Source organism: Saccopteryx leptura, chromosome 3 (genome assembly GCF_036850995.1).
Source record: "Saccopteryx leptura isolate mSacLep1 chromosome 3, mSacLep1_pri_phased_curated, whole genome shotgun sequence".
Lineage (NCBI taxonomy): Eukaryota > Metazoa > Chordata > Mammalia > Chiroptera > Emballonuridae > Saccopteryx > Saccopteryx leptura.
Window position 1 is genome coordinate 46,193,763 of NC_089505.1, and position 25,670 is coordinate 46,219,432.

General features: G+C 41.7%; 1 protein-coding gene and 1 long non-coding RNA gene across 2 annotated transcripts; one reads left to right on the forward strand and one right to left on the reverse strand.

The window, feature by feature from the left end:
* Positions 1-1,780: 1,780 nt before the first annotated feature.
* On the reverse strand, positions 1,781-3,012 carry LOC136397260 (uncharacterized). The gene is made up of 3 exons (XR_010749863.1): positions 2,950-3,012; positions 2,272-2,342; positions 1,781-1,876 (listed from the first exon to the last, which is right to left on the reverse strand). It is a non-coding gene; the product is annotated as an uncharacterized lncRNA (long non-coding RNA).
* Positions 2,692-4,662, forward strand: LOC136397259 (calcium homeostasis modulator protein 6-like). The gene is made up of 2 exons (XM_066371809.1): positions 2,692-3,502; positions 4,170-4,662. Exons 1-2 carry the CDS (start codon positions 2,918-2,920, stop codon positions 4,575-4,577), a joined length of 993 nt encoding a protein of 330 aa, XP_066227906.1. The 5' UTR covers positions 2,692-2,917; the 3' UTR covers positions 4,578-4,662.
* Positions 4,663-25,670: the final 21,008 nt, after the last annotated feature.

Sequence of the window (25,670 nt, forward strand, 5' to 3'; positions counted from 1 at the left end):
GAACAGAGTTGTGTTTAAAAGGCTTGGTAATCTTCAATAGACCCAGAACTAGAACCACCTATTGCTCCAGAGGTGATGGGGGTGGATGCCAGAGTGTTAGACTCAACTGCAGATGTTAGGAGGAAATTCAGACTGTCAGGCAGGACCCAGACTCTCAGGATTATAGAAACATGTCACAAGTGTGGAATGATAAACAGTATCTATGGGATCCATAATTGGGGAGCACATGGTGGTAACGCCAGGAATTGGTGTTGGGAGACACAAGCTGACAGGATAAATAGGTCAGGATGTAGTTCTGTCTGTAATGAGTTTCTGGGCAGGACTGTAATCTACATCTTCTGGTCTATAAAAACCCCAAACCTGACCTCAACCTGCAGCTCTGCCCTCATGAATGACCACCTTCTTTCCCACCCTCAGTACTCCTATCTCTATGCTTTCTTTCCAACTACAGATAGCCAAGATCTTGGCATCCCAGAGCCCTGGTCATTCAGATTTCTGCTTAAATGCCCTCTCCTCCTGGAAGCTTTCTTAGGACACTCTACCACATGATTCTATTCTAATTATCTGCATAAGCTCGAGGGCTTTCTCATTATCTGTATCTTCTCCACTATAATGAGTTATATCTTAATGGGATATATACCCCCAATGAAAGCAAAGTATCTCTCTTGTTCTTGGGTATCCAATAATCCCAGTCACTGATGAGCAAGGGAAGGAAGTTTTTTTGGTTTTGTTTTTGGAAATGTAGGATTACAGAGATGATGGGACAGAGGTGAACTGCTTCAAACCTTCAATTTTGCTGCAAGTGTTAGGGAGCCTGGCAGTACCTGGTCAAATCTCAGAGAAGAAAGCCCCCAACGTCCTGCATGACAATGAGGACCCTGATTTGGGGACAGCTTCTGTAGACACCAGAGAGCAAAGCTATTCATCAAAATGCTATGGACTGGTGGGTTTATGCCAGGCTCTGGTGGTGGGAGGTAACTAAGATGGTATTAAGTTGGACTAAGAAAAGAATAATACATTTCTTTCCCCTTCTCTAAAAATTCACTCAGTTTTGTAGGCTATTTATTCTTCCCAGATAAATAAAGCAACCCTTGCTGATGGGTACCCACAGAAACGGGTTCATTGTGACCTGCCCACACAGACTATATCCAGACACCCTCCTTGAAGTGAGGTGGACAGCAGAGGGCACACCAACTCTCTTAAGGTAGTAGAGGGTTGCTGAGTCACTGAATACAATCCTTGGTCTAAACTCAGCATTCATTCGAATTCTTAAATTGTGTAAAATAGTTATTTGTTGTCCAATCCTAAAGTTGCAATGTAAGAGGTAATCTCTCACATTGAGTATTAATTTAATAAGGCACACACTGTTTTGTTTTTTTTTAATTATAAATTTTTATTAATGTTAATGGGATGACATTAATAATTCAGGGTACATATATTCAAAGAAAACATGTCTAGGTTATCTTGTCATTAAATTATGTTGCATACCCCTCACCCAGAGTCAGATTGTCCTCCGTCACCCTCTGTCTAGTTTTCTCTGTGCCCCTCCCCCTCCCCCTAACTCTCTCCCTCCCTCCCTCCTGTGTCCTCCCTCCCCCCACCCCTGGTAACCACCACTCTCTTGTCCATGTCTCTTAGTCTTGTTTTTATGTTCCACCAATGTATGGAATCATGTAGTTCTTGTTTTTTTCTGATTTACTTATTTCACTCCGTATAATGTTATCAAGATCCCACCATTTTGCTGTAAATGATCTGATGTCATCATTTCTTATGGCTGAGTAGTATTCCATAGTGTATATGTGCCACATCTTCTTTATCCAGTCTTCTATTGAAGGGTTTTTTGGTTGTTTCCATGTCTTGGCCACTGTGAACAGTGCTGCAATGAACATGGGGCTACATGAGGCACACACTGTTTGTAAAAGTGCTTTACATGTGGCACTCAATTTACTCAGCTCAACAGTCTTGAAAAGTAAGCACTATTATCTTGACTTTACAGATGGGAATACTGAGTTTCAGAGGCATTAATTTATTACACACACACACACACTGCACCTAACTTCAAAGGCCATGTTCCTTCAAGTACCTCACCTTGCTCTGGAACAGCATAAAGTGAGGCTTAGTTTCACTGAAGTGGTTAGTTTGTGTCAGAGCAATGGTGCTTTGAGAAAACAGGTGGAAGAAACAACATGTTAATTAGATGTAGCTGCTGTTGAAAATGTTTTTTCATTCAAGTAGTATTTTTGAACAACCGTGTACCTACCACCTACTCACCCCTGATCAACTTGATGGTCACTTAGTAAGAATTGGACACTCCTCCAGATACCAACAGTGTGAGAACATACCTTAAAGAAAAAGAAAAGGCAGAATCAATATAATAAATTCAGTCGAGTGTCATTTATGTCCCGTGGGAGATCAGGCAGAGAGAATAGTCAGGGTGAATGAAGCTGGGGGTTCTGTTCAGAAAGGGGGACAGAAAGGGCACACACATCAGGAAACCAGCACTGGAGCTGGGCTTTGTTATAAATTAGCTTATGAAAAAGAAACCAAAACTCTGCCTTTGAATGTTTCCCATAAATGAGCAGGTTTTTGGTAACTGGTCTCCTGGGACTGGGCTCAGAAAAAAAGAGAGGCTGCAATAGAGGAAATCACGGTTTTTTTCCCTCATTTAGCCCAAGTAGAAAGCATTGTTTAGATTTAGCAGTTGCATTGGGGAAGGAAGGGTGAGCGCTGGTTGGTTTGGCTGAAATAAGAAAGCAAAAGTTCACAAGGCCAGAGAAGTCTTCTTCTCTTTTGTTGAAGTAGCTGCTTAGCCGAGTAGAAATCTCTAGACCAGAGCCCCCCGAAACCATTCCAGGAGCGGGCCAGCCAAGACGCAGAAGCACCCAGGCCTGTCCGCTGCGTTCTGGGTAGGGGGAAAATGGAGACGTTCCGGAAGATGCTGGAACTCACCACCAAACACCACTACGCCCTGGGCCAGGGTCTGGTGACTCTGCTGACTGTAGGCGGGGAGCGCATCTTCTCTACGGTGGTGTTCGAGTGCCCATGCAGCGCCAAGTGGAACGAGGTTTACGGCCTGGTGTTCCTGCTGGTACCCGCGCTGGTGCTTTTCCTCCTGAGTTACGTGGTTAGAGGTCGCACATGGCGCCTGCTGACCCGCTGCTGCGCGCGGGACACCGGCACCAACACCAGCCCCGGCCCCGGCCCCGGCGGCAGCAACGAGCCGGACGCCCGCACCTGCTGCTGCCGGGGGCAGAGCTGGTTCCCGGTGTGCGCGCTGCTCTTCGGGGAGTCAGCGCTCGCGCCCCTCACCTGGGTGGCCGTGGCGCTGCTCGGGGGCTCTTTCTACGAGTGCGCCGCCAGCGGGAGCGGCGTCGTGGCGCGGTTCCTGTGCCAGGGTGACAACAACTCCACCTGTATGGACGAGCTGCCGCTGGTGCCCTGCAAGAAAGCCCCAGAACCTGCAGAGCAGGTCCTCCTGAAGAAACTCAGGGCCCAGTCTCAGGTGAGGCGCTAGCGCCGGGAGTGGTGGAAAGGAACGGAGATGGGCGATGGGCTAACACAGGCACACCTGGTGAAGTAGAAATCGGTGCCCTTTCCCCAGACGCATAAGACAAACAAGAATGGTTTCTTGCTTCTAATGAGCTAACAAGCAAACGGAGGAAAGGCACTTCATTTAGCGACAGGTAACTACTCAGTGCCAGGTACCGCGCTAGGTCCTTACATTGGTCTCCTGCTTTATAGCGAAAACAATGAGTCTAGGTCAGGTTGTCCAGCCATAGGTAGGCAGAATTGCTACAATTAAATGGGTCTGCCTGGCTCTAAGCCACCACTCCACACTATTCCTTGGAATATAAAGCTCAGAAGTTCCTGAAAATGAATTCTTGCTTTTTGGATGTGCAGATATTCCTCGTTTTTGAGTTCTAGGAAGTGATATGTTGGTATCTTCCTGAACCCGCCACGTGACTTGGAATATGACTGACTTGCAGAGCAAGCAGTTGTACTGAGGGCTTCGGAGGCCACTGCCATACTTTTCTCTTAAGAGATTAAGACCTAACACTGTTGCTTGTTCATCATCATAACTGCTGAGTAGTTCAAACTGTACTTGAGGACTTTTCATACTAAATTATTATTTTGCTGTGTTTTCCTAGTAGTTCTCTCTGTTTTCATAGATAATAGGCTGGATCCTGATAGCAGCTGTTATCATCTTGTTTCTGATTATTACATCCATCACCCGATGCCTATCTCCAGTAAGTTATATGCAGCTGAAATTTTGGAAAATCTATATGGAACAGGAGCAGAAGATTTTCAAAAGTGAAGCCACAGAACATGCAGCCGAATTGGCAAAAGAGAATGTTGAATGTTTCTTTAAGAATACAAAGCCAAAGGAATGCTTTACTCCAAGCATGGATGACTGGCAGCAGATTTCTTCACTACATAATTTCACTGCAAAGACTATGAAACAGTACTACAGCCCGTTGCACAAATACGCTGATGGAAAAGGGAAGAGTCACAGTACCAAATCTTCTGAACAAAACAAAATGGGTCCTGATCCTCACTCTGCAGATTCTTCTGTGTGACAACCACTTCTGGGTCATGACCTCATGAATGAATAGAAAAAAGGGTTCTTTTGAATTATTGCTTCATTAAAAAAATATTGATATTGTTTATGATGCCTTTTTTTGTCTTCCATATTATGGCAAAATGGAATTTGAGCTGAAATAAAAATTTAGAATTTTACCTTTTTAGCATATTAGTTATTTAAAAAGAAAGTGAGGTTAGCCTGACCAGGTGGAGGCACAGTGGATAAGTCATCGACCGGGGACACTGAAGACCCAGGTTCCAAACCCAGAGTTCACCAGCTTGAGCATGGGATCACCAGACTGAGCACTCAATTTGCTGGCTTGAGCATGAGATAATAGACATGAATTTGTGGTCACTTGGTTGAGCCCAGTGTTTGCTGTGTTGAACAAGGGATCACTAGCTTGGCTGGAGCCCCCCGGTCAAGTAACATATGAGAAAGCAATCAATGAATATCTAAAGTGACACAACTATGAGTTGATGCTTCTCATCTCTCTCCCTTCCTGTCTGTCTATCTGTCTGTCTCTACCTCTCTCTCTTGCTAAACAAATATACATATATATATATATATATACCCACATATATATGTGTATATATATATATATATATATACACACAATTTTTTTTAAGTGAGGTTAAATGATTCACAGGTGACAAACTGGAACTAGATCAGGGTCATTTTTATTGAATAATATTGCTGCTTTCAAATGAAAGGGTTTAGTAAAAAAGTGAAAGAACAATTGAACTTCAGACCTTTCTTTTAAGTTATCTGATGTTAATTTCAAAGTCACTTTTTTGCTGGAAACACCTTGTTAAGAACTTTAAAATACTGGCATTTTATGTCTCTAATATAATAAAACAAAGACACAGTATTTTATCCTGAGAAAGAATGTAAAAATTTTTAAATACAAAATTTGAAGAACTAGTTTAAGATAATTATGGATATACTTGTCTTTAGTTTGTAGAGCAGGGGTCCCCAAACTTTTTACACAGGGGGCTAGTTCACTGTCCTTCAGACCGTTGGAGGGTCAGACTATAAAAAAAAACTATGAACAAATTCCTATGCACACTGCACATATCTTATTTTAAACTAAAAAAACAAAACGGGAACAAATACAATATTTAAAATAAAGAACAAGTAAATTTAAATCAACAAACTGACCAGTTTTTCAATGGGAACCATGGGCCTACTTTTGGCTAATGAGATGGTCAATGTCAGGTTCCATATTTGTCATTGCTATAGCCGTAACAAGTGATATGATGCGCTTCCAGAGCTGTGACGCGTGCATTCCATGTCCGGAAGTAGTACTGTACGTGAGCAACGCTGCACTTTGCGGCGCCACCACATACAGTGCTTCTCTCACTGACCACCAATGAAAGAGGTGCCCCTTCTGGAAGTGTGGTGGGGGCCAGATAAATGGCCTGAGGGGGCTGCATGCGGCCCGCTAGCTGTAGTTTGGGGACCCGTGTTGTAGAGTCAGAAGGAAACTTTTAAAGCTGTTTATTATGGTGAGTTTCAAATACATACAGAAATAGAGAGGATAGTATTATGGACTTCCATATAGTCATTACATAGCTTCAGCAAAATGGGGAAGATAAACCCATACCATACAAGTAAATATAGAAATACAAAATGTGACCTGATTTGAATTATAGGAGGAGGTGTTTGGGGGGAGTCTGTGAGAAATGGAAATCTGCAGAGTGGGAGAAGAACATTTCCATTTGCAGAAACAGTATGTGCAAACGCTGAGGTGACAAAGGTCTTAGCTGAGTTGGAAACCTTAAAGGTAACTGGAGGAAAAATGAACAAGGGACAGATTCTGGAGCCCCTTGAAGTCATGCACAGGAATTTAGGTTCATTCTATGAGCATTTTAGAAATATTGACCTGCTTTTCTTGTAGAAAAGAAGAATGGCAAGGGGAAGAGAGAGAGCTAAGGTGGACATGAGGGACTAGTCAGGTGGCCACTGCAGTGGGAACAGGCGGTAGTGAACTTGAACTGGGTTGATGGTGATGAATAGAGGAAAAATAAATAGATTCAAGGTAGATTTTGAATATAGATATGACAGAATGTGTTGATGGAAAAGGGTGCAAGGATTTATTGAGAACAAGGATATCCATAGATGAATTCTGTTACTTGATGACATCAGGATTTTTCAGGGGACATTAGATTGCAATTTCTGTCCAGCCAACAAATTTATAGCTGTTTTTTACATTTAAAAAATGAGATATGAAAACTTTAAACTGTAAAACAGTTGATCACTGATTATTTTTAGCCCTTCCTCCTCTCTTGGAAAATCATTGTGCTGGCCTCTACTTGCTCTTTGTCATAGAGGGTCATTCGGATACCCTGCTGTCAAGCGTCACATATATCAAGACAGTTGGCAACAGAAACTGCATGATCAGTTTTCTTTCATTTCCTAATGAATACTTTTGAAAACCAAAGTATATCTACTTTCATTTTCACTTCCTTTTGTTCATTTCCCAATTTCTTTTATATATTTTCCTTTCCTTACTTGTTTTTTTTTTTTTTCTGGTCAACTATTTATACTTATGTAAAGCCAGTATCCACGGCCACTACTACAGCCACTTGGCCCATGCAGGTTCATATTGGATTTGGACAGTTGGTAAAGAACAGAGCCAAAAACTGGTGGGCCATTATCTTTAATCCTAGCTTGCACTGGCAGGCAAGTAAAAACACGCACTGGGCTCCAAAACCCACTCATTCAGCGCTCACAAAGCTACTGACTTATCCAAGTTTCCTAGAATCAAAGGTTTCTATCTCACCAGCCTTACTCACCTCTGTTCTCCATCTCCTTCTCTCTGCACAATCTGGCTTCTCTTTCAGCATTCCGTCATCTTGGCTGCCTCTCTTTGCCACCACGTGGCCTTTTTCTGCTCTCTGCTCTCTAATGCTAATCTCAGGAACTGAGAGAGCAAGCTCCAGGTCTGCCCCACTTTATAGTGTAGAAATCAAACCTTTTAATCCAATATACAAACAAGGAAGTCTCTGATACAAAGTCACTTATCTGAGGCATAATGGGATTCCTCGTTAGAGTGCACCACCCCACATCAAAAAGGGTGGGAAAGGCTTAGTCCCCAAACCAAGCCCCAGGCTATAAGAATCTTGCCTGCCCACAGCCCGCCCCCAACACACGTTAATATAATCACGCCCATCCCAAGCAAGAAGGGCAACCAATACCATCACCTGGGTGATGGGCTTCCACATGGGCAGCGCCATCTTTAACAAAGTGAGCATAATATATTTTATCTGCCCAACAACTTACATCTTCAATAGTATCATATTATCTCCATTTTGTTGACCTGTGCTCTGTTCAAGACTCTTTCCCAGTCTTGAACAATTACTGTTCAAGTATACATGCTTACCATAAAAATATGGTCCTGACTGATTGGCTCAGTAGATAGAACGTCAGCCTGGTGTAGGGGCGTCCTAGGTTCGATCCCCAACCAGGGCACACATGAGAAGTGACCATCTGCTTCTCTTTCCCTCTCTCTCTCCGTTCCTTCTCTCTTGCCCTCTCAAAGCCTTGCAGCCAGTGGTTCGATTGGTTCAAGCACTGGCCCAAGGCACTGAGAATAGCTCACTTTGACTGAGTCTCGCTGGAGATAGTGGTTGCTCGGTGGATCCCAGAAGGATCCCGGTTGAGGTATATGTGGAAGTCTATCTCTTTACCTCCCCACCTTGCACTTAAAAAAATAAAAATATAGTGGTAGAAAACTGTGTGAAGTAAAGAGTAAAATTATCTCATTCTTTTGCAATATATCTGTTGGTCAATTAAGTTTGTAAATAAAGATATATATGTTTGCTCGCTTATAGTTTACATTGGATGTGGGGGGACAGGCTGTAATCAGGCAGGATTTTTGTAGCCTAAGGCTTAGTTTTAAGACTAAGCCTTTCCCACCTTTTTTGATGTGGGGTGGTGCACTCTCATGAGGAATCCCATTATGCCTCAGATAAGTGACTTTGTATCAGAGACTTCCTTGTTTGTATATTGGATTAAAGGTTTTGATTTCTACACTATAAAGTGGGGCAGACCTGGAGCTTTCTCTCTCAGTTCCTGAGATTAGTATTAGAGAAGAGAGCAGAGAAAGGCCATGTGGAGGAGAGGAGAGGCAGCCAAGATGGTGGAGTGCTGAAGGAGAAGCCAGTTAGTGTAGAGTTTGTGCAGAAGGAGTTGGGAACAGAGGTGAATAAGGTTAGTGAGCTAGAAACCTTTGATTCTAGGAAACTCAGGTAAGTCAGTAGCTTTGTGAGTGCTGAGTGAGTGAGTTTTGGAGCCCAGTGTGTGTTTTTACTTGCCTGCTGGGTGCAAGCTAGGATTAAAAATAATGGTTCACCAGTCCTTGGCTTTGTTGTTTCATTACCGTCTGTCCGAATCTAATGCGAATCTGCATTGGCCAGGTGGCTGTGATGGTGGCTGCGGCAACTGGCTTTACACTCCAGCTCTAGGGTCAGCATCTCTTTCTCCCACGTTTGTTCCATCTTCTTCCACTGCTCAGTTTGCAGGTCCCAGGCAGCCTCTTCCACAGAGCTCTTGATTTCCTCACGCATGGCTGTAAAAGTCAGCCAGCCTATGGCCCCCAAAAGGATAGCCATTAACAGCAGCCAGTCCTCTACTCCACCACTCAAAGTGGTGGTGGCTCCATACCAATCTGATTTGAATCCTGCCACAGACTACACTAAATGTAGTATAGCCAGTAGCCACAGCCACCATCACAGCCCTCTGGCTCATGCAGGTTCGCATTTGATTTGGACAGATGGTAATGAAACAATGAAGCCAAGAACTGGTGAGCCATTACCTTTAATCCTAGTTCACACCCGGTGGGCGAAAAATACACACCGTGGAAAAACACTTCCCTTTCCATTCAGGGCTCCCAAAGCCACTGACTTATCCAAGTTTCCTAGAATCAAAGGGTTTTTTTTTTTTTTATCTCACCAGCCTTATTTACCTCTGTTTCCCATTTCCTTTTCTCTGTACAAACTCTGCACAAACTGGCTTCTCCTTTAGCACTCTGCCATCTTGGCTGCTTCTCCTCTCCTCCACATGGCCTTCCTATGCTCTCTTACTGCATGGGCTCCTCTGCCCCATTTTATAGTGTAGAAATCAAAACCTTTAATCCAATATACAAACAAGGAAGTCTCTGATACAAAGTCACTTATCTGAGGCATAATGGGATTCCTCATGAGAGTGCACCACCCCACATCATGCAACAGTCAAGGGTGTGGGGAAAAGCTTAGTGGTGAGAAAATCTTATATTAAAAGAGCAGGAAAGGCTTAGTCTTAAAACTAAGTCTTAGGCCCTGGATGGTTGGCTCAGTGGTAGAGCGTCGGCTTGGCGTGCAGAAGTCCTGGGTTCGATTCCCGGCCAGGGCACACAGGAGAAGCGCCCATCTGCTTCTCCACCCATCCCCCTCTCTTCCTCTCTGTCTCTCTCTTCCCCTCCCGCAGCGAGGCTCCATTGGAGCAAAGATGGCCTGGGCGCTGGGGATGGCTCCTTGGCCTCTGCCCCAGGCGCTAGAGTGGCTCTGGTCGCAACAGAGTGACGCCCCGGAGAGGCAGAGCATCGCCCCCTGGTGGGCAGAGCGTCGACCCCAGTGGGCGTGCCGGGTGGATCCCGGTCGGGTGCATGCAGGAGTCTGTCTGACTGTCTCTCCCCATTTCCAGCTTCAGAAAAATACAAAAAAAACCAAACAAACAAACAAAAAACCACACACACAAAAAACTAAGTCTTAGGCTATAATGACTTTGCCAGCTTACAGTCTGCCTCTCACACCCAATGCAAACTATAAGTGAGCAAACATATATATCATATTTACAAACTTATTTGACCAACAAGTGGTAATAGACAGAAAGCATTATAAAGAAGTAAACAACTGAGTATTTAGGAGGAACAAAATATTTTTAATAGGAGAATACTTTAAGAGGCATTGGAAATGCCAGAGGTTTGAGAACTGTTACCCTTATTGAGATGTGTGGGAGACAGGCTGTAAACTGACAAGGTCTTTGCAGTCTAAGGGTTAAGCCAAAGGCTAAACTGTTCCCCACACCCTCTGATAGTTTTTGCTCCTTGAGGCAATCTACATGCCCTTCCTTTTACTCTTTCTTTGTGGAACTGCTAGTTATAATGTTATGCATGATGAAAGGTCATGCACTTTTGAGAAAGGTCCTGTTTATACCTCAGGTATGTGATTTTGTATCAGAGACTCCCTTGTTTTGCAAACAGCTGTGTTTTCTGCACTATAAAATAAAGCTGACATTCTCTACAACACCTAAATCATCTGCTGAGTCAGACCACTGGACACTCTGGGATAATCAACAGAAGGCAAGATGATGCTAAAATAAAAAAAAAGAATTGATGCTCTGTAAGGCCAGGAGCCGCCATCGTGGCCATTCACATGCAGGTTGGCATTAGATTTGGGACAGTCAGTAATGAAACAATGGAGCCAAGAACTGGTGAGCCATCATTTTTAATCTTAGCTTGCACCTGGCAGGCGAGAAATACACAGTGGGAAAATACTTCCCCTTCCATTCAGGGCTCTCAAAGCCACTAACTTATCTGAGTTTCCTAGAATCAAAGGTTCCTAGCTCACTGGCCTTATTCACCTCTGTTCCCTTTCTCCTTCTCTCTGCACAAACTCTGCACTAACTAGCTTCTTCAGCACTCCGCCATCTTGGCTGCCTCTCCTCTCCTCCACGTGGCCTTACTCTGCTCTCCTCTAGCATGGGCTCCTCCTAGAACGTAATCACTCTTCTCTCAAACAACGTGATCTCTCTTCCTTTTAAAACCTTTTGGCGCGAAAGCCCTCCCTCAACACACATTAATACAATCACACCCATCCCAAAGCAATCACCTGGGCGACGGGCTTCCATGTGGGCAGCATCATCTTTAACAAAGTGAGCATAATATATTTTATCTGCCCAACATGCTCCCTTTTAGACTATAGATGTCCACAGCCCTGGAATTGGGGAATGATGCCTAAGACCTAATGGAATATGTTTATGTTGAATTAAAGTCTGGTGGGAAGGGTATGTGTGTACATGTATATGAATTTTATTATGGTACCTTGTATACATTTTTAATTGTTTTGTTAGAATATTACTTAAGAAAACTTAATTTGATAAGATTATTGATAATGTTCAGAAGTGAATTTATATATTCCATAGTGACAGATTGCTTTTAAAACTCTGCAGCTCACTTTCAGTGACTCTCCTTGTCAAGTTAACCAATGCCCTCATGTTCACTGTCAGCTTTTTAATACCGTATATTCATTTTCAGTCATTCAAGAAACACCTAAACATATATTGAGAATACTTGCTACATGTGGAAGTCTTTATAATATCATGTTAAGAACTCAGTCACTGGATACTAAGTATACTTACTATGTGGCTTATAAACAACAGAAGCATATTTTTCACAGTTCTGGAGGCTGGAAGTCCAAGATCAAGGCACTAATAGATTCTGTGTCTGGTGAAGGTCATAAATGGGGAATTTTCTGCTGTGTCCTCACATGATGGAAGGGGAAAGAGAGCTCTCTGGTGTCTCTTTTATAAGACACTTTTTTTACTTTCTAAGCCCATCTCAGTCATACTTCCTCCACAGTGCATTCCCCAACGACAGCAGTCTACAGTAACATCTTCTTCTCTGAACTCTTACGACTTCACCTGTCAAACTCACTGTAGCACCTGATCATACACCTCCTTGTAGCCTATTAAAACTGTGTTTTCTTTTCCCAGCATAATTTTATGCCTTATGATGAGTTTTGAAAAGAATTATCTTGCAAATGCCACAAAACAGCAACAAGTGAGATAAAACAAGTTGATAAAAACAAGTGAGAAAAATTAAATATTTTATTATTTACTAAGAAGAAAAATTTTAAGTATTATAAATATTTCTTGCAATTCTAAGATACAAGGTACATAACCATAGATAATAAATCAATAATAAGCTGCATTTCGGTGATTACATGATCGTTCCCAGACTTTAAAATCATGTGTTCATAACTCAGATAATTGTCTTGTTATATATTGGTTTTTCATGCATGACATTTCACTTCACAAAGACAGATTATAGTATAAGAAAAACAGTAATATAAATATATTTAATATTTTTCTTATATTTAGTAAAGAAACAAAATTTATGTATAAGGCAAAAGGTTTTTGTTTGTTTGTTTTTCATGGTGCACTTACCAACAACTTGGGTTATTGATGTTCCACAGAACACAGTTTGGGAAACAGTACTTCAGATAATTAGGGGCAGATAGAAAATCAACTGTCGTTTGGTTTACCTCCCAGAATTTTTATGTCACATTGTCTATCCAAAAAGAGCAACTTGAATAAACTCAAGTTTGAAACCTGGTCAAACTGTTGGGCAACTTATTTCAATGGCCAAACATGTTGACAGATCCATAGGGGATTCATTAAACAATAATTGATTCCATGGAGACCCAGACAATCATGTCTCTAGGCATCTTTTTTATTTTATTTTTATCTAGTGAGAGGAGGGGAGGCAGAGAGACAGACTCTTATATGCACCTTGACTGAGATCCACAAGGTAAGCCAACTAGGGTGTGATGCTCTGCCCATCTGGGGCTGCTGCTCTGTAGCTCAGAACCGAGCCATTTCAGCACCTGAGTTCTTGGAAATTAATAATATTATAGCAGAAATATAAAATTCAGTAGAAGGGTTGAAATATAAACTTGGAGAAATCTAGTAGGTAGAAAGTATGAAGATAAAGAGATAGAAAAGTAAAGGAAATTAAAAGTCTAGTCTAGGAAATCTAACATCCTCCTAAATGAGAGTCCAGGAGAAAGCAGAGAAAACAAAAAGAATAGGATAATACATCATCAAAAAATAATTCAATGTGTTTCCTCCCCCCCAAATAATATGGATTTCCAGATTGAAGATTTAATGAGGTGATCAGCTCAGTAGGAGGACACAGACCCACAATGAGTCGCACTGTGGTACAATTTTGGAATACTGGAGAGAAGATTTTTTTCATAGAGAAGGAACAGAACAAAAAAGCAAAAATAAAATGGCATTGAACTTTTGAAAAACAACTGGAAGCTGGATGAAATGCCTTCACAAACTTGATCTCTGATTCACTCGTCATCAGGAAGTTACGAGAAGATGCACTCTTCCAGGGGAGAGCGGATACCAAGCAAAGAAAGGCATAGGAGTGAGGAAGCCAGGGATCCCATAGAACAGATGAGAAGGGAATCTCTAAGATGATAGTGAAAGGGAAAGACAAAAATGACAACTCAGCTCTCCAAATTAACATTGACCCAATATTGGTTAGCCAAGGATTAGAAAGGAAGAAATTTAAAATGTTAACTAAATAATGCATTTCTAAATATTTACTTGGAAAATCATTGTGACCTCTTTCAAATAGTGTGTGATGGTTTTAAAACATGTCTACAGAGTCTTTGAAATTTCTTCCTTCAAAAGATAGAGATTAATGCCCTCCCTTGATTGTGTGCTGGACTCAGTTACTCACTTTTAATGACTAGGAAAAAGAAGTGGAAGTCATAATATGTGTAATCAAAGCCTAGATCACAAAAGGTGTTACAGCCTTCTCTCTCTCTCTCTCTCTCTCTCTCTCTCTCTCTCTCTCTCTCTCTCTCCTTTGCCATGGACCAGCGCGGCTCCTAATAACATACTTATCAAAACAAAAACGATGGGACCAGGAGGACTCTTCAAAATGCCTGACAGTGTCCAAGTGTTCCATAGCCCCAGTTTGCTTTATTAAATAGCCATATGCAAATCAAGGAAGTCCTTGATACAAAGTTGAACATCCAAGGCTAAAACAAGAACTCTGTCAAGGCATAAACAGGATGCATTAGTGAAATCTACCAATATCTAAAAACATACAAAGAGTCAGAGGAAGGGTGTGTAAATTGCTTCCAGCAAGTCAAGGAAGCAAGTGAAGTGGGTGCAAATACAGCCTCACAGCCAATATGGAGGTGGAGGGGGGAGAACTCAGCCTTTTGCCAAGTCTCGAATCTACAATGGCTTTCTGCCACCTATGGTCCACAACATATCCCCCCCTTTTTTTTTTGTTTTTAATTTGTGTGCTGAGCTTTGCACTCATCTGATTTCCTAGTTTCTCAGATTCTAATTTGAGGGTAGATTAAAAAAATACAGAACAAACACAAAATTAGTATAACCAATGCTAACAGATACCCAAACAAACATTCTAATACATTACAGTGATTAAAGCCTTTAAGCAAATTCTTGGCCAATATAACAAGAATCTATAAAAAAGTAATGTCCTTAACATGTTCACCAAGTCGAAGTTGGCACCAACACCATTCCAAATTTCTGCAAATGCAACCCAACCCCCCAGTTCAGTCCGTTAGGAGCTGTCACAGAAGCAGGAGTCCAGGAAAAGTCCACATCCAAGAAAAGTCCACATGGCACTGGAATTGTTGTCACACTTCTATACTCTGCAGCTAGTATCAAAGTCCTAATGACTGTTGCTCCCAGCTGGCAATGACCCAGGTAGACTGGAAAAGCCATCTGCAGCATGCATGAAGATGGAGCTTCATTTTCTTTAAACTGGAAAGATGAACCCAGGGGGCCTTATACTGAAGCTTTACAGCCATGGAGTGGTGAGGAGAACCTTGGGATACACTAAGCTGGGTGGCAGAGGTAAATTTGTAAATTGGCAAAAAAAGGAAAAAAGGAGCTCTAAATTAGGAGTAGGTCCCAGCCTAAAATATGAGTGGGGCATTGAGGCAGGAGGAATAAAGGAAACACTATATATTAAACAAAGCAGCAGAAAATGGGACTATCAACACCCACAACAGAGATCTTTGAGGGAAGCATAACAACCCTGAATATTCAGGCAAGACATAGTTAAGTGGCAGTTGTGCAAGTGAGATCAGTTTACCTGCTTCTTGGAAGAAATACCCTAGGCTTGTCCACAGTGTCATAGATGGGGCCGATAGCCCTGGGCACCTTCAGCCTTCAGTGGCAAATCGCAGCATTCTGGGCAAGGTTAGGTCACAAGTGGCTGGAGCAGAGCTGGAAGAGACCGAACCCTCCCTTAGAGGAGCGAGGGGGAAGCCTAGCTTTCAGTGTCCCTTTTTCCTCACAGCAAAGGCATGTAAGTCTGGCAGGCTTTAGCTCAATGACCTTCCTTTCCACTATTGAAGCAAGGCCCAGATGGAATCCTATGAGACCCCTTTGGGGCACTGGGGCCTTTAAGGGCGTATCCCAAGAGCTGGTATTTCACCTGATCTCTTTTGGGCCTTCTGCCTCTTGATACCTTAAAAGCCATGTTCAGAAGATATTGCTGAGTGGTTTGAGGATCCCCATCTACCTATATAAACTTATTCTGTATATCTGGAGCTATTTGGAAAAAGACAAAACAGTGTTATTAGCTGGATCAAATAAAAGAAGGTAGAAGTTTGCAGGAGAAAAAGATTTGGCATCTCCTATTCATCAGCATTCAAAAGAAATTTTTTAAAGATAAGGTAGATTTGCAGGAGTTCCAGAATATGACTCCCCCTTTTATATATATTTTTAAAATTGACCTTAAATATTTGCTGGGTACACTTTTTTTTTTCATTTTTCCGAAGCTGGAAATGGGGAGGCAGTCAGACAGACTCCCGCATGCGCCTGACCGGGATCCACCCGGCATGCTCACCAGGGGGAGATGCTTTGCCCCTCTGGGGAGTCACTTTGTTGCATCCAGAGCCATTCTAGTGCCTGAGGCAGAGGCCACAGAGCCATCCCCAGCGCCCGGGCCATCTTTGCTCCAATGGAGCCTTGGCTGCGGGAGGGGAAGAGAGAGACAGAGAGGAAGGAGAGGGGGAGGGGTGGAGAAGCAAATGGGCGCCTCTCCTGTGTGCCCTGGCCGGGAATCGAACCCGGGACTCCTGCATGCTGGGCCGACGCTCTACTGCTGAGCCAACCGGCCAGGGCCTTTGCTGGGCACACTTTAATAATCTTTGACTTTCTTATAAAGATTGTAAGAAATGCCCGTAATTTGAAAGGTCTACAAAATATAGTAAATGCCTTTTTTTTTTTTACATATGTAGGAGTATTGTGAGTTTTAACCAGTTTAGAAAGTCCAATAATAAAAAATGCATACAAACAGTGAGCTATAACATGCTTAGCAGCCTCTCCTGTTCTAGCAGAGGCTACTATAAATCCAGAATAAGTATCCGGTGTAACGTGAACAAAAGATTGTTTGCCAAATGAAGGTATATGAATAGCATCCATTTGCCAAAGTTGTCCTGGAGTCCTCGAAGGTTAACTCCAAATGAAGGGACAGACTGTAGTATAGGACACCTTGGACAAGATTTAACAATCTGCTGTGCTGCTTCCCGAGAAAGTTGAAACTGTTTACATAAGGCTGCAGCATTCTGGTGATGAATAGTATGAGACTGAATTGCTTGATCTGTCATGGTTGCTTCAAATAATTTTCTTTTGGGTAGTTTGATCAACAAGGGCATTCCCTTGTGCTAAAAGCTCCAGGGAGCATGGAGTGAGCTCGAATATGTCCTATAAAACATGGAGCTCTATGTTGACGTACAAGTCTTTGAAGAAGGAGAAACTGCTGAAATAGTTCATCAGCAGTTGTCCCTAAGACAGCAATCTCTATAGTGGAAACAACCATAAGTAAATATTTGCTGTCTGTATATAGATTAAAGGAGGGATATGGCAAATGCTGAAAAGCCAAGATAATGGCATGTAGTTCTACTCTTTGAGCTGATTACTGTTTCAGAATAAACTTGTCCATTGATTATTAAGCCTGCTATTCCTGAGCTGGACCCATTAGTAAAGACTGTAGGTGCTTCAGGAATGCGCTCATTAACAATTGTTTTAGGAAATACAAATGTAGTAATTAATGAAAATTGAACTATTTTATCAGCTGGGTAGTGAGAATCATTTTGGCCTGTAAAATTTGCAAAAGCAATTTGGCATTTAGTGGAAGTTTCCCAGAGCCATTGTTGTTGATCCTTTAAAAAAAGAAACAACAATAATTTGAGGCTCAAAATCTATAAGCTGTTAAGAGTCGCCTACACCCCTTGATAATCAAGGAGGCGACAAGATCAAAATACGGAGATAAAACTTTTTTAGAAGTAACAGCCAAATTAATCTATTTAATAGGACTTGAAGCTTGCCACAATAGTCCTGTTGGAGTGTAACTTGAGGGACAAATTAGTAAGGCAATTGATTCTTCAGGATTTATGCATTTTAGTTGTGCTTGTTGCAAGATTTTTTCTACAAGCTTTAAAGCTTGCTGTCCTACAGCTGTAAGTAGCCAAGGAAAAGCTGGTTCAGCCGAGCCTCTAAGACTATCAAAAAGTGGTTTTAGTTCCCCAGTAGTTAATTTCAAGGAAGGTCTAAGCCAATTACTGTCCCCTAACAGTTTCTGAAAATCATTTAAAGTTTGCAAATGATCTGTCCTGATTTCTATTTTTTGTGGACAAATTTGTTGTCCCTCAATAATTTGTCCCAAATAAGAAAAAGGTAAAGATTGCTGTACCTTTTTAGGAGCTATATAAAGTCCTGATTCTTTCAAAGAATATTCTAGTTGCTGCAAAATGGTCAACACAGTGTCTTTATCTGGATGAGCAATAAGAATATTATCCATATAATGAATTATGTATGCCTTAGGGTGCTGCCTTCACAAGGTAGGACTGTTAGCCATACCTTGAGGCAAAACTCTCCACTGATATCGCTCCATGGGAGCCTGGAAATTAAGTGAAGGAACACTGAATGCAAAACACTTGCAATCATGAGGGCTTAAAGGAATAGTAAAAAAGCAATCCTTCAAGTCAACAACTACAAGGTGATAATTCCATGGAATGGCAGTAGGAGAAGGAAGTCCTAGCTGAAGAGGACCCATAATTTCCAAAATCTTATTTATTGCTCTCAAATCTTGCAATAGTCTCCAGTTTCCCAATTTCTTTTTAATGACAAACAATAGGTGTATTCTATGGGCTATTAGATGGTTCAATGTGCCCAAGCTATAACTGCTCTTGTACCAATTGAGCAGCTGCCTTGTTTTTCCTGAGAAAGGAGCCATTGGTCTACCCATACGGGGTTATCTGATTTCCAAGTAAGTGGGTCTGCACAATGCATTATTGGGGTAGCAGGAGCTACCAAGGCTCCTATGCTAAATTTTGATATCCAAATTCACACCTTCTTGTATTGGGTGCCACTTCTATGGGGGTGAGAAGCCCCTGCTGTTCTTTCCCTAGTCCCTTAGTAGGCAAAAATCCCTGATCAATCATCTAACTACTGACTAAACTATTAGGACTGACAAGCAACACTCCCATATTTTTCAAAACATCTCTGCCCTACAAATTAACTGGCAATCCAGGGAGCACATGAGGCTTAAAAGAATCCAGACTGACCTTTTTTATCTTCCCATTATAAAAACTAGAGCTTTGTTGAGGGGATTTACTCTGCCCTATGCCTTGTAATTCTGTGGCTGCTGCATGAGTGAGTCAGGAAGGAGGGCAATGTAGCTTAGCAACAAAGATACATCAGCTGCAGTATCTAAAAGTCCTTTAAATTTACACCCTTGTATTGTTAGTTCCATTTCAGGGCATTCCTGACCTATTTTTTTAAATCCAATTGGCAAAATCAGAGGAGCCAAATCACTGATTTCCTTGGGGCCCTTTTGCAGGACGTGGCCTGAGAAGCAGAATTAGCATCCTTATACTGTTCTTCTAACTGCCTGAATTAGCCATGAGACAAATTCCTGAAATGACTTATTAGGGCCCTGCTTAATTTTGCTCAATTCCTTTGTTTTGCCTACCTGAGTATAACCTTACACATAAACAAGACAATTTACACACAAAAAACACAAGTATAACATAATTTTGATTAATCCTAATACTTAAATTGCTATTTGGCTCCTAACTGTGAACACACATCACAATGCACTAACCAAATCAGTAAGTCTTAAGGTTCTACATTCTATTCTATTTAAATTTAAAAAAGCGCTCCTTACAAGTTCTAAAACATTTTATTTTTTCTAAATATTAGAGCCAGCATTTCCAATTTTTGCATGTGTAAGGCCAGGAGCCGCCATCGTGGCCATTCACATGCAGGTTCGCATTGGATTCGGACAGTGGGTAAAGAAACAGCGGAGCCAAAAACTGATGGGCCATAGCCTTTAATCCTACCTTTTGGGCTGGGCTGCTCTGATGCTAGCTCTGGCCGTGGCTGCTGGCTTTACATTCTCCGCTCTCTCATGCTAACCTCAGGAACCAAGAGCCTAAGCTCTCGTTCTACCCTCATTTTATAGTGTAGCTTCACAACCTTTAATCCAATATACAAAATAGAGAAGTCTCTAATACAGAGTCACTTCTCTGAGGCATGATTGGATTGTACCACCCCACATCAAAAAGGGTAGGAAAGGCTTAATCCCAAAACCAAGCCCCAGGCTACAGGATTCTGCCTGCCTTTAGCCCACCCCAACACACATTAATATCACCTGAGTGACGGCCTCCTCGTTTTATCTTTAACAAAGTGAGCATAATATATTTTATCTGCCCAACAGCATGCAAAAAAACTTAATTCAGGCCTTAAAAACAGACACATTTTAGGCCTGACCTGTGGTGGCACAGTGGGATAAAGCGTCGACCTGGAACACTGAGGTCACTGGTTTGAAACCTTGGGCTTGCCTGGTCAAGGCACATATGGGAGTTGGTGCTTCCTGTTCCTCCCCCTTCTCTCTGTCTCTGTCTCTGTCTCTCACTCCTCTCTCTCTAAAAAATCAATAAATAAAATATTTAAAAAAAAAACAGACACATTTTAGACAACATTAAACAAAGACTAAACAGAAACAAGAATTAGATGAACCAGACAAACCAGAGAGAAACCAGGGATTTCAGAGCACATCTAGATTAGAAAGATGCGTGCCTGACATTAATAAGGGCATTTTCAGACAGAGGGACTGAAGGATGTGACTAAACAAAATCTCCCCAAGAAAATTTGCTCTTGGCAGCTGCTGGGATATTTTCTATAGTCAGATCCAACACAGGTCCCCTGCCTCAATTTTCAGGCAAAGAATAAGAAAGAAACAAAATGATAGTTCAGAAGATCATAGTTAAAACATTAAAGAAAATCAGATCATGACAGGAAAAGCTGTAATATTCCTAATACCTGAGTCTCCTATCCATACTCAAGAAAGTCCAACTTCCACAGCAAATAATCACCCCTGGAGAGACAAGCACAAGCAATCACCTTCCAGTCATTTGGGGGAAGAGCCTTTGCACTAATAGTATCTAATAAACCAAGTGAAAAAGGGGCAGTAGGCCCATACTGAACACAAGCAGGTTTAAGCTCTTTCAGAGTTCTAAAAGGTACAGGTTTATGTTCTTGCACTAGTCTCCCTGTATCATCCTGTTTTTCTACAACAGGAAAATGGGTAAAGCCATTTATTGTTTCCCCTACATTTCGAGCCTAGTCTATAGATTGTTGGAGAGGGGATTTCCCAGATTTTGAGCTAAGACTCCGCAATCAGCCTGATAAGGGAATGGAGGAGCAGAGGGTTGAATATAGGAAGGAGCTGAGGGCAGCGGAGGCCCTGCGGCTAAGGCAGCCATAGCCACGGATTTTTCATCCCCCCCTGTTTTCCTCAGACTCCAAGTTATCCTCTATTCACATCTCTCTGTTTCCAGCTCGCCCTGATACTCTTCAGACAATGATTTGTCTTCATATGGAAACATTTCTACAAAAAGGTTCCTTATTTTTTACCCTATCTGTCCCATAATCTTTTACTCTGACTACACTTATCCCAAAAACTTTTCTTTACTCACTGTGCACGCATCACTTTGGGGAGTTCCATCACCTTCCTTCAGTTTTAGTTTCCTTGTACTCAAGTTGTCTGTTCGGGTGCCACTTGCCACGGACCAGCATGGCTCCTAATAATGGTGCAGAATTAAGGAAACACACTTATCAAAACAAAAACGATGGGACCAGGAGGACTCTTCAAAATGCCTGGCAGTATCCAAGTGCCCTATAGCCCCAGTTTGCTTTATTATATAGCCATATGCAAATCAAGGAAGTCCTTGATACAAAGTTACACATCCAAGGCTAAAACAGGAACTCTCCCAAGGCATAAACAGGATGTGTTAGTGAAATCTACCAATATCTAAAAACAAACAAAGAGTCAGAGGAAGGACATGTAAATTGCTTCCAGCAAGTCAAGGAAGCAAGTGAAGTGGGTGCAAACCCAGCCTCACAGCCAATATGGAGGTGGAGGGGGGAGAACTCAGCCTTTTGCCAAGCCTCGAATCTACAATGGCTTTCTGCCACCTATGGTCCACAACACTCCTTCCCTCTCTCTTCCTTCCTCTTTCACCCTCCCTCTCTCTCTCCCTCCCTCCCTCCCTCCTTCTCCTTTCCTCCCTTCCCTTCTGTCTCCCTTCCCCCCTCTCTATCTCTATTTCTATCTCTATCTTTAGCTATCTATCTCTATCTCTCTCCTCCATGGATTGCTCTTTCTCTCTCTCTCACTCTCCCCCTGGAATTCACCTGCCAGGTGTGAGGATGACAAAGCAACCACTGGAGAGGCCCAGGTGGTGAGAAACTGAAACCTCCTGTCAACAGCCATGTGCATGGCCTGACTGGGAACTAAATCTCCCGGCTCTAGTCATGTCTTCAGATGGCTTCAGACTCTACTGAAGTACTGATTGCAGCCTTGACAGAAACCCTGAATGAGAACCACCCAACTCATCTGTTGCTAAATTCTTGACCTACAGAAACTGTGAGATAAGAAATTGTTGTTATAAGTCAATATGCTAAGGGGTGATTTGCTATGCAGTATAAGTTTACTAATACATAGCTTTTGAAATTTGCTAATTTATAACTATAAGGTCCATCCTTCCCTCTGATGCTGAGTGATGTTTTATCTTAATTATCTCTACCTGAGTGTCACGAGCTCCTTTTCCCCTACTGACCATAGGACAGTTTTTGGAGAAAATTTTATACTGTAGTCACATGTAAAAAGAAGTATAAATTTGATTGATGAGCTATGGAGTCAGGATTTGTGTATGCCCAGCTATTGGTTGGTGAGCATTCTTTCAACCTTCTCTTCCTTCTTTCATTACAGTTTGTAGCAACATCAAAATCTTATTTTAAAATTTGAGTCAGCTTTTCTTTTTCCCAGTACAGTAGTCAAGCTACAAGACAACATCAGAAGGTATGGGAGAGACTTCTTTAAGAAGATAAATTGATAGAATATATTGAGAACAGATTTATCCAAGTGGAGAAAGAGTGTGAGGATTTGTGATAAGAATAGAGAAAGCTAAAAAATGTAAAAACCTCTTCTATTATTAATTCTAGAGAAAACCAAAAGCTGTGAAGGAAAGGAAGTCTATTCAGTCTGCTACATTGTCCAGTGATCAATAGGGTTTACACAGTCATAGCAGTGTAACCACTGACTATTGATCTAACCCTGTTACACATTACCAGGAAGAAGGAGAATCAAGAAGTTTGCCTGTGTTTGTGGTTAGAATAGAGGATGTGTGTGAAGAAGTCTCATGTTTCTTACAGGGATATTAAAAAATCATGCTTCAAGTGAAAAAACAAAAGAGCTATATAAGCATATTATATATGGTAAAGCAAGAAGTGAAAAAATAAAACAATGGTTACAAGATTAGAACGGAGATGTTGGTGGGAAGCAGGAAATAAATGGTCAAGGGAAAAGTAAAAAAGTCAAGGAGGGGAGCTTGGCAGACGATTTACACTCTTATCTGACTCTTTAGACTATTTGCACAAATTTATTTTTTTAGAGTAAATTTAAAAGAAAGAAAGAAGCAAGATAATTACTAAAATAGTCATTAAAATGTATGGAAAGAATTAGTAAATGTTACCAATGTTACTAATTGGTGCTTTAGATCTTTTGCAATGCCAAATTCCTTTCCAGGAGTCTCCCAAATATAGTCCTTATATCAACAGAGAAGAACATCCACATGACATTAACTCCTGAACTCTTCACACTAGAATGTAAATGCCACAGTGTTGTTTTACATTCCTAAGTACAAGGCACAAGGGTTTCAATTTTCTACATCCTAACCAATACTTGTTCTGTTTTTTTAATAGTATCAATCACATTGAGCGTGAGGTGGTAACTTATGGTGCTTTTTATTTTCATTTTCCTAATGATTAGTGATGTCACACATCTTTTCAAGTACTTATTGGCCATTTTTATATTTTTTATCTATTCTAGATATTAAGCCCTTATCATATATATGATTTACAAATATTTTCTCCCATTCCATGAATTGCCTTAGCTTTTATCCTTGCTACTTCCACACTGTTCTCTCCCTCAAATTGATCACTTTAAAAATGTTTTTGGTTATGCCTTTCATTTAAAAAAATACACATGTATATTTATTTACAATCCATCTTCTTTAGACAAATGTTAGTTTATTATGCATACTTTTCTCTACTTTCTTTTTTACTTGATGTATTCTAGAGGTCATAATGCTGTACAATAAATAAGATCTTATTATTTATTTTTTATATCAGTATAGTACTTCATTTTGTGGGTATGCTATAGTTCATCCAATCAGTCCTCTATTGATAGACATTGGATTTTGTTTATTTTTTTTTAAATTTATTTATTAAATTTAATGCAGTGACATTGATAAATCAGGGTACATATGTTGAAAGAAAACATCTCTAGATTATTTTGACATTTGATTGTGCTGTGTACCCCTCCCCCAAAGTTAGATTGTCTTCTGTCACCTTCTATCTGGTTTTCTTGTGCCCCTCCCCTCCCCCAACCCCTCTCTCCTTCTTCGCCCCATCCCCCCTCCCCCCAACCCCCACCCCTGTTGCCATCACATTCTTGTTCATCTCTCTTAGTCTCATTTTTATGTCCCTTCTATGTATGGATTCATATAGTTCTTAGTTTTTTTCTGATTTACTTATTTCACTTCGTATAATGTTATCAAGGTCCATCCATGTTATTGTAAATGATATGATGTCATCATTTCTTATGGCTGAGTAGTATTCCATAGTATATATGTACCAAAGCTTTTTTTTTTTTTTTTGTATTTTTCTGAAGTTGGAAACGGGGAGAGACAGTCAGACAGACTCCCGCATGCGCCCAACCGGGATCCACCCGGCACGCCCACCAGGGGCGATGCTCTGCCCACCAGGGGGCGATGCTCTGCCCCTCCTGGGTGTCGCTCTGCCGTGACCAGAGCCACTCTAGTGCCTGGGGCAGAGGCCAAGGAGCCATCCCCAGCGCCCGGGCCATTTTTGCTCCAATGGAGCCTTGGCTGCGGGAGGGGAAGAGAGAGACAGAGAGGAAGGAGGGGGGTGGGTGGGGGTGGAGAAGCAAATGGGCACTTCTCCTATGTGCCCTGGCCGGGAATCGAACCCGGGTCCCCCGCACACCAGGCTGACGCTCTACCGCTGAGCCAACCGGCCAGGGCTGTACCAAAGCTTTTTAATCCACGGACACTTGGGCTGTTTCCAGATCTTTGCTATTGTGAACAATGCTGCCACAAACATGGGGGTGCATTTTTCCTTTTGGAGCCGTTCTATGGTGTCCTTGGGGTATATTCCTAAAAGTGGGATAGCTGGGTCAAAAGGCAGTTCGATTTTCAATTTTTTGAGGAATCTCCATACTGTTTTCCACAGAGGCTGCACCAGTCTGCATTCCCACCAGCAGTGCAGGAGGGTTCCCTTTTCTCCACATCCTCGCCAGCACTTATTCTGTGTTGTTTTGTTGATGAGCGCCATTCTGGCTGGTGTGAGGCGATATCTCATTGCAGTTTTAATTGCATTTCTCTAATGATTAGTGATGTTGAGCATTTTTTCATATGCCTATTGGCCATCTCTATGTCCTCTTTGGAGAAGTGTCTATTCATCTCTTTTGCCCATTTTTGGACTGTATTGTTTGTCTTCCTGGTGTTGAGATTTACAAGTTCTTTATAAATTTTGGTTATTAACCCCTTGTCAGACGTATTGTCAAATATGTTCTCCCATTGTGTGGTTTGTCTTTTTATTCTGTTCTTGTTGTCTTTAGCTGTGCAAAAGCTTTTTAGTTTGATATAGTCCCATTTGTTTATCCTGTCTTTTATTTCAC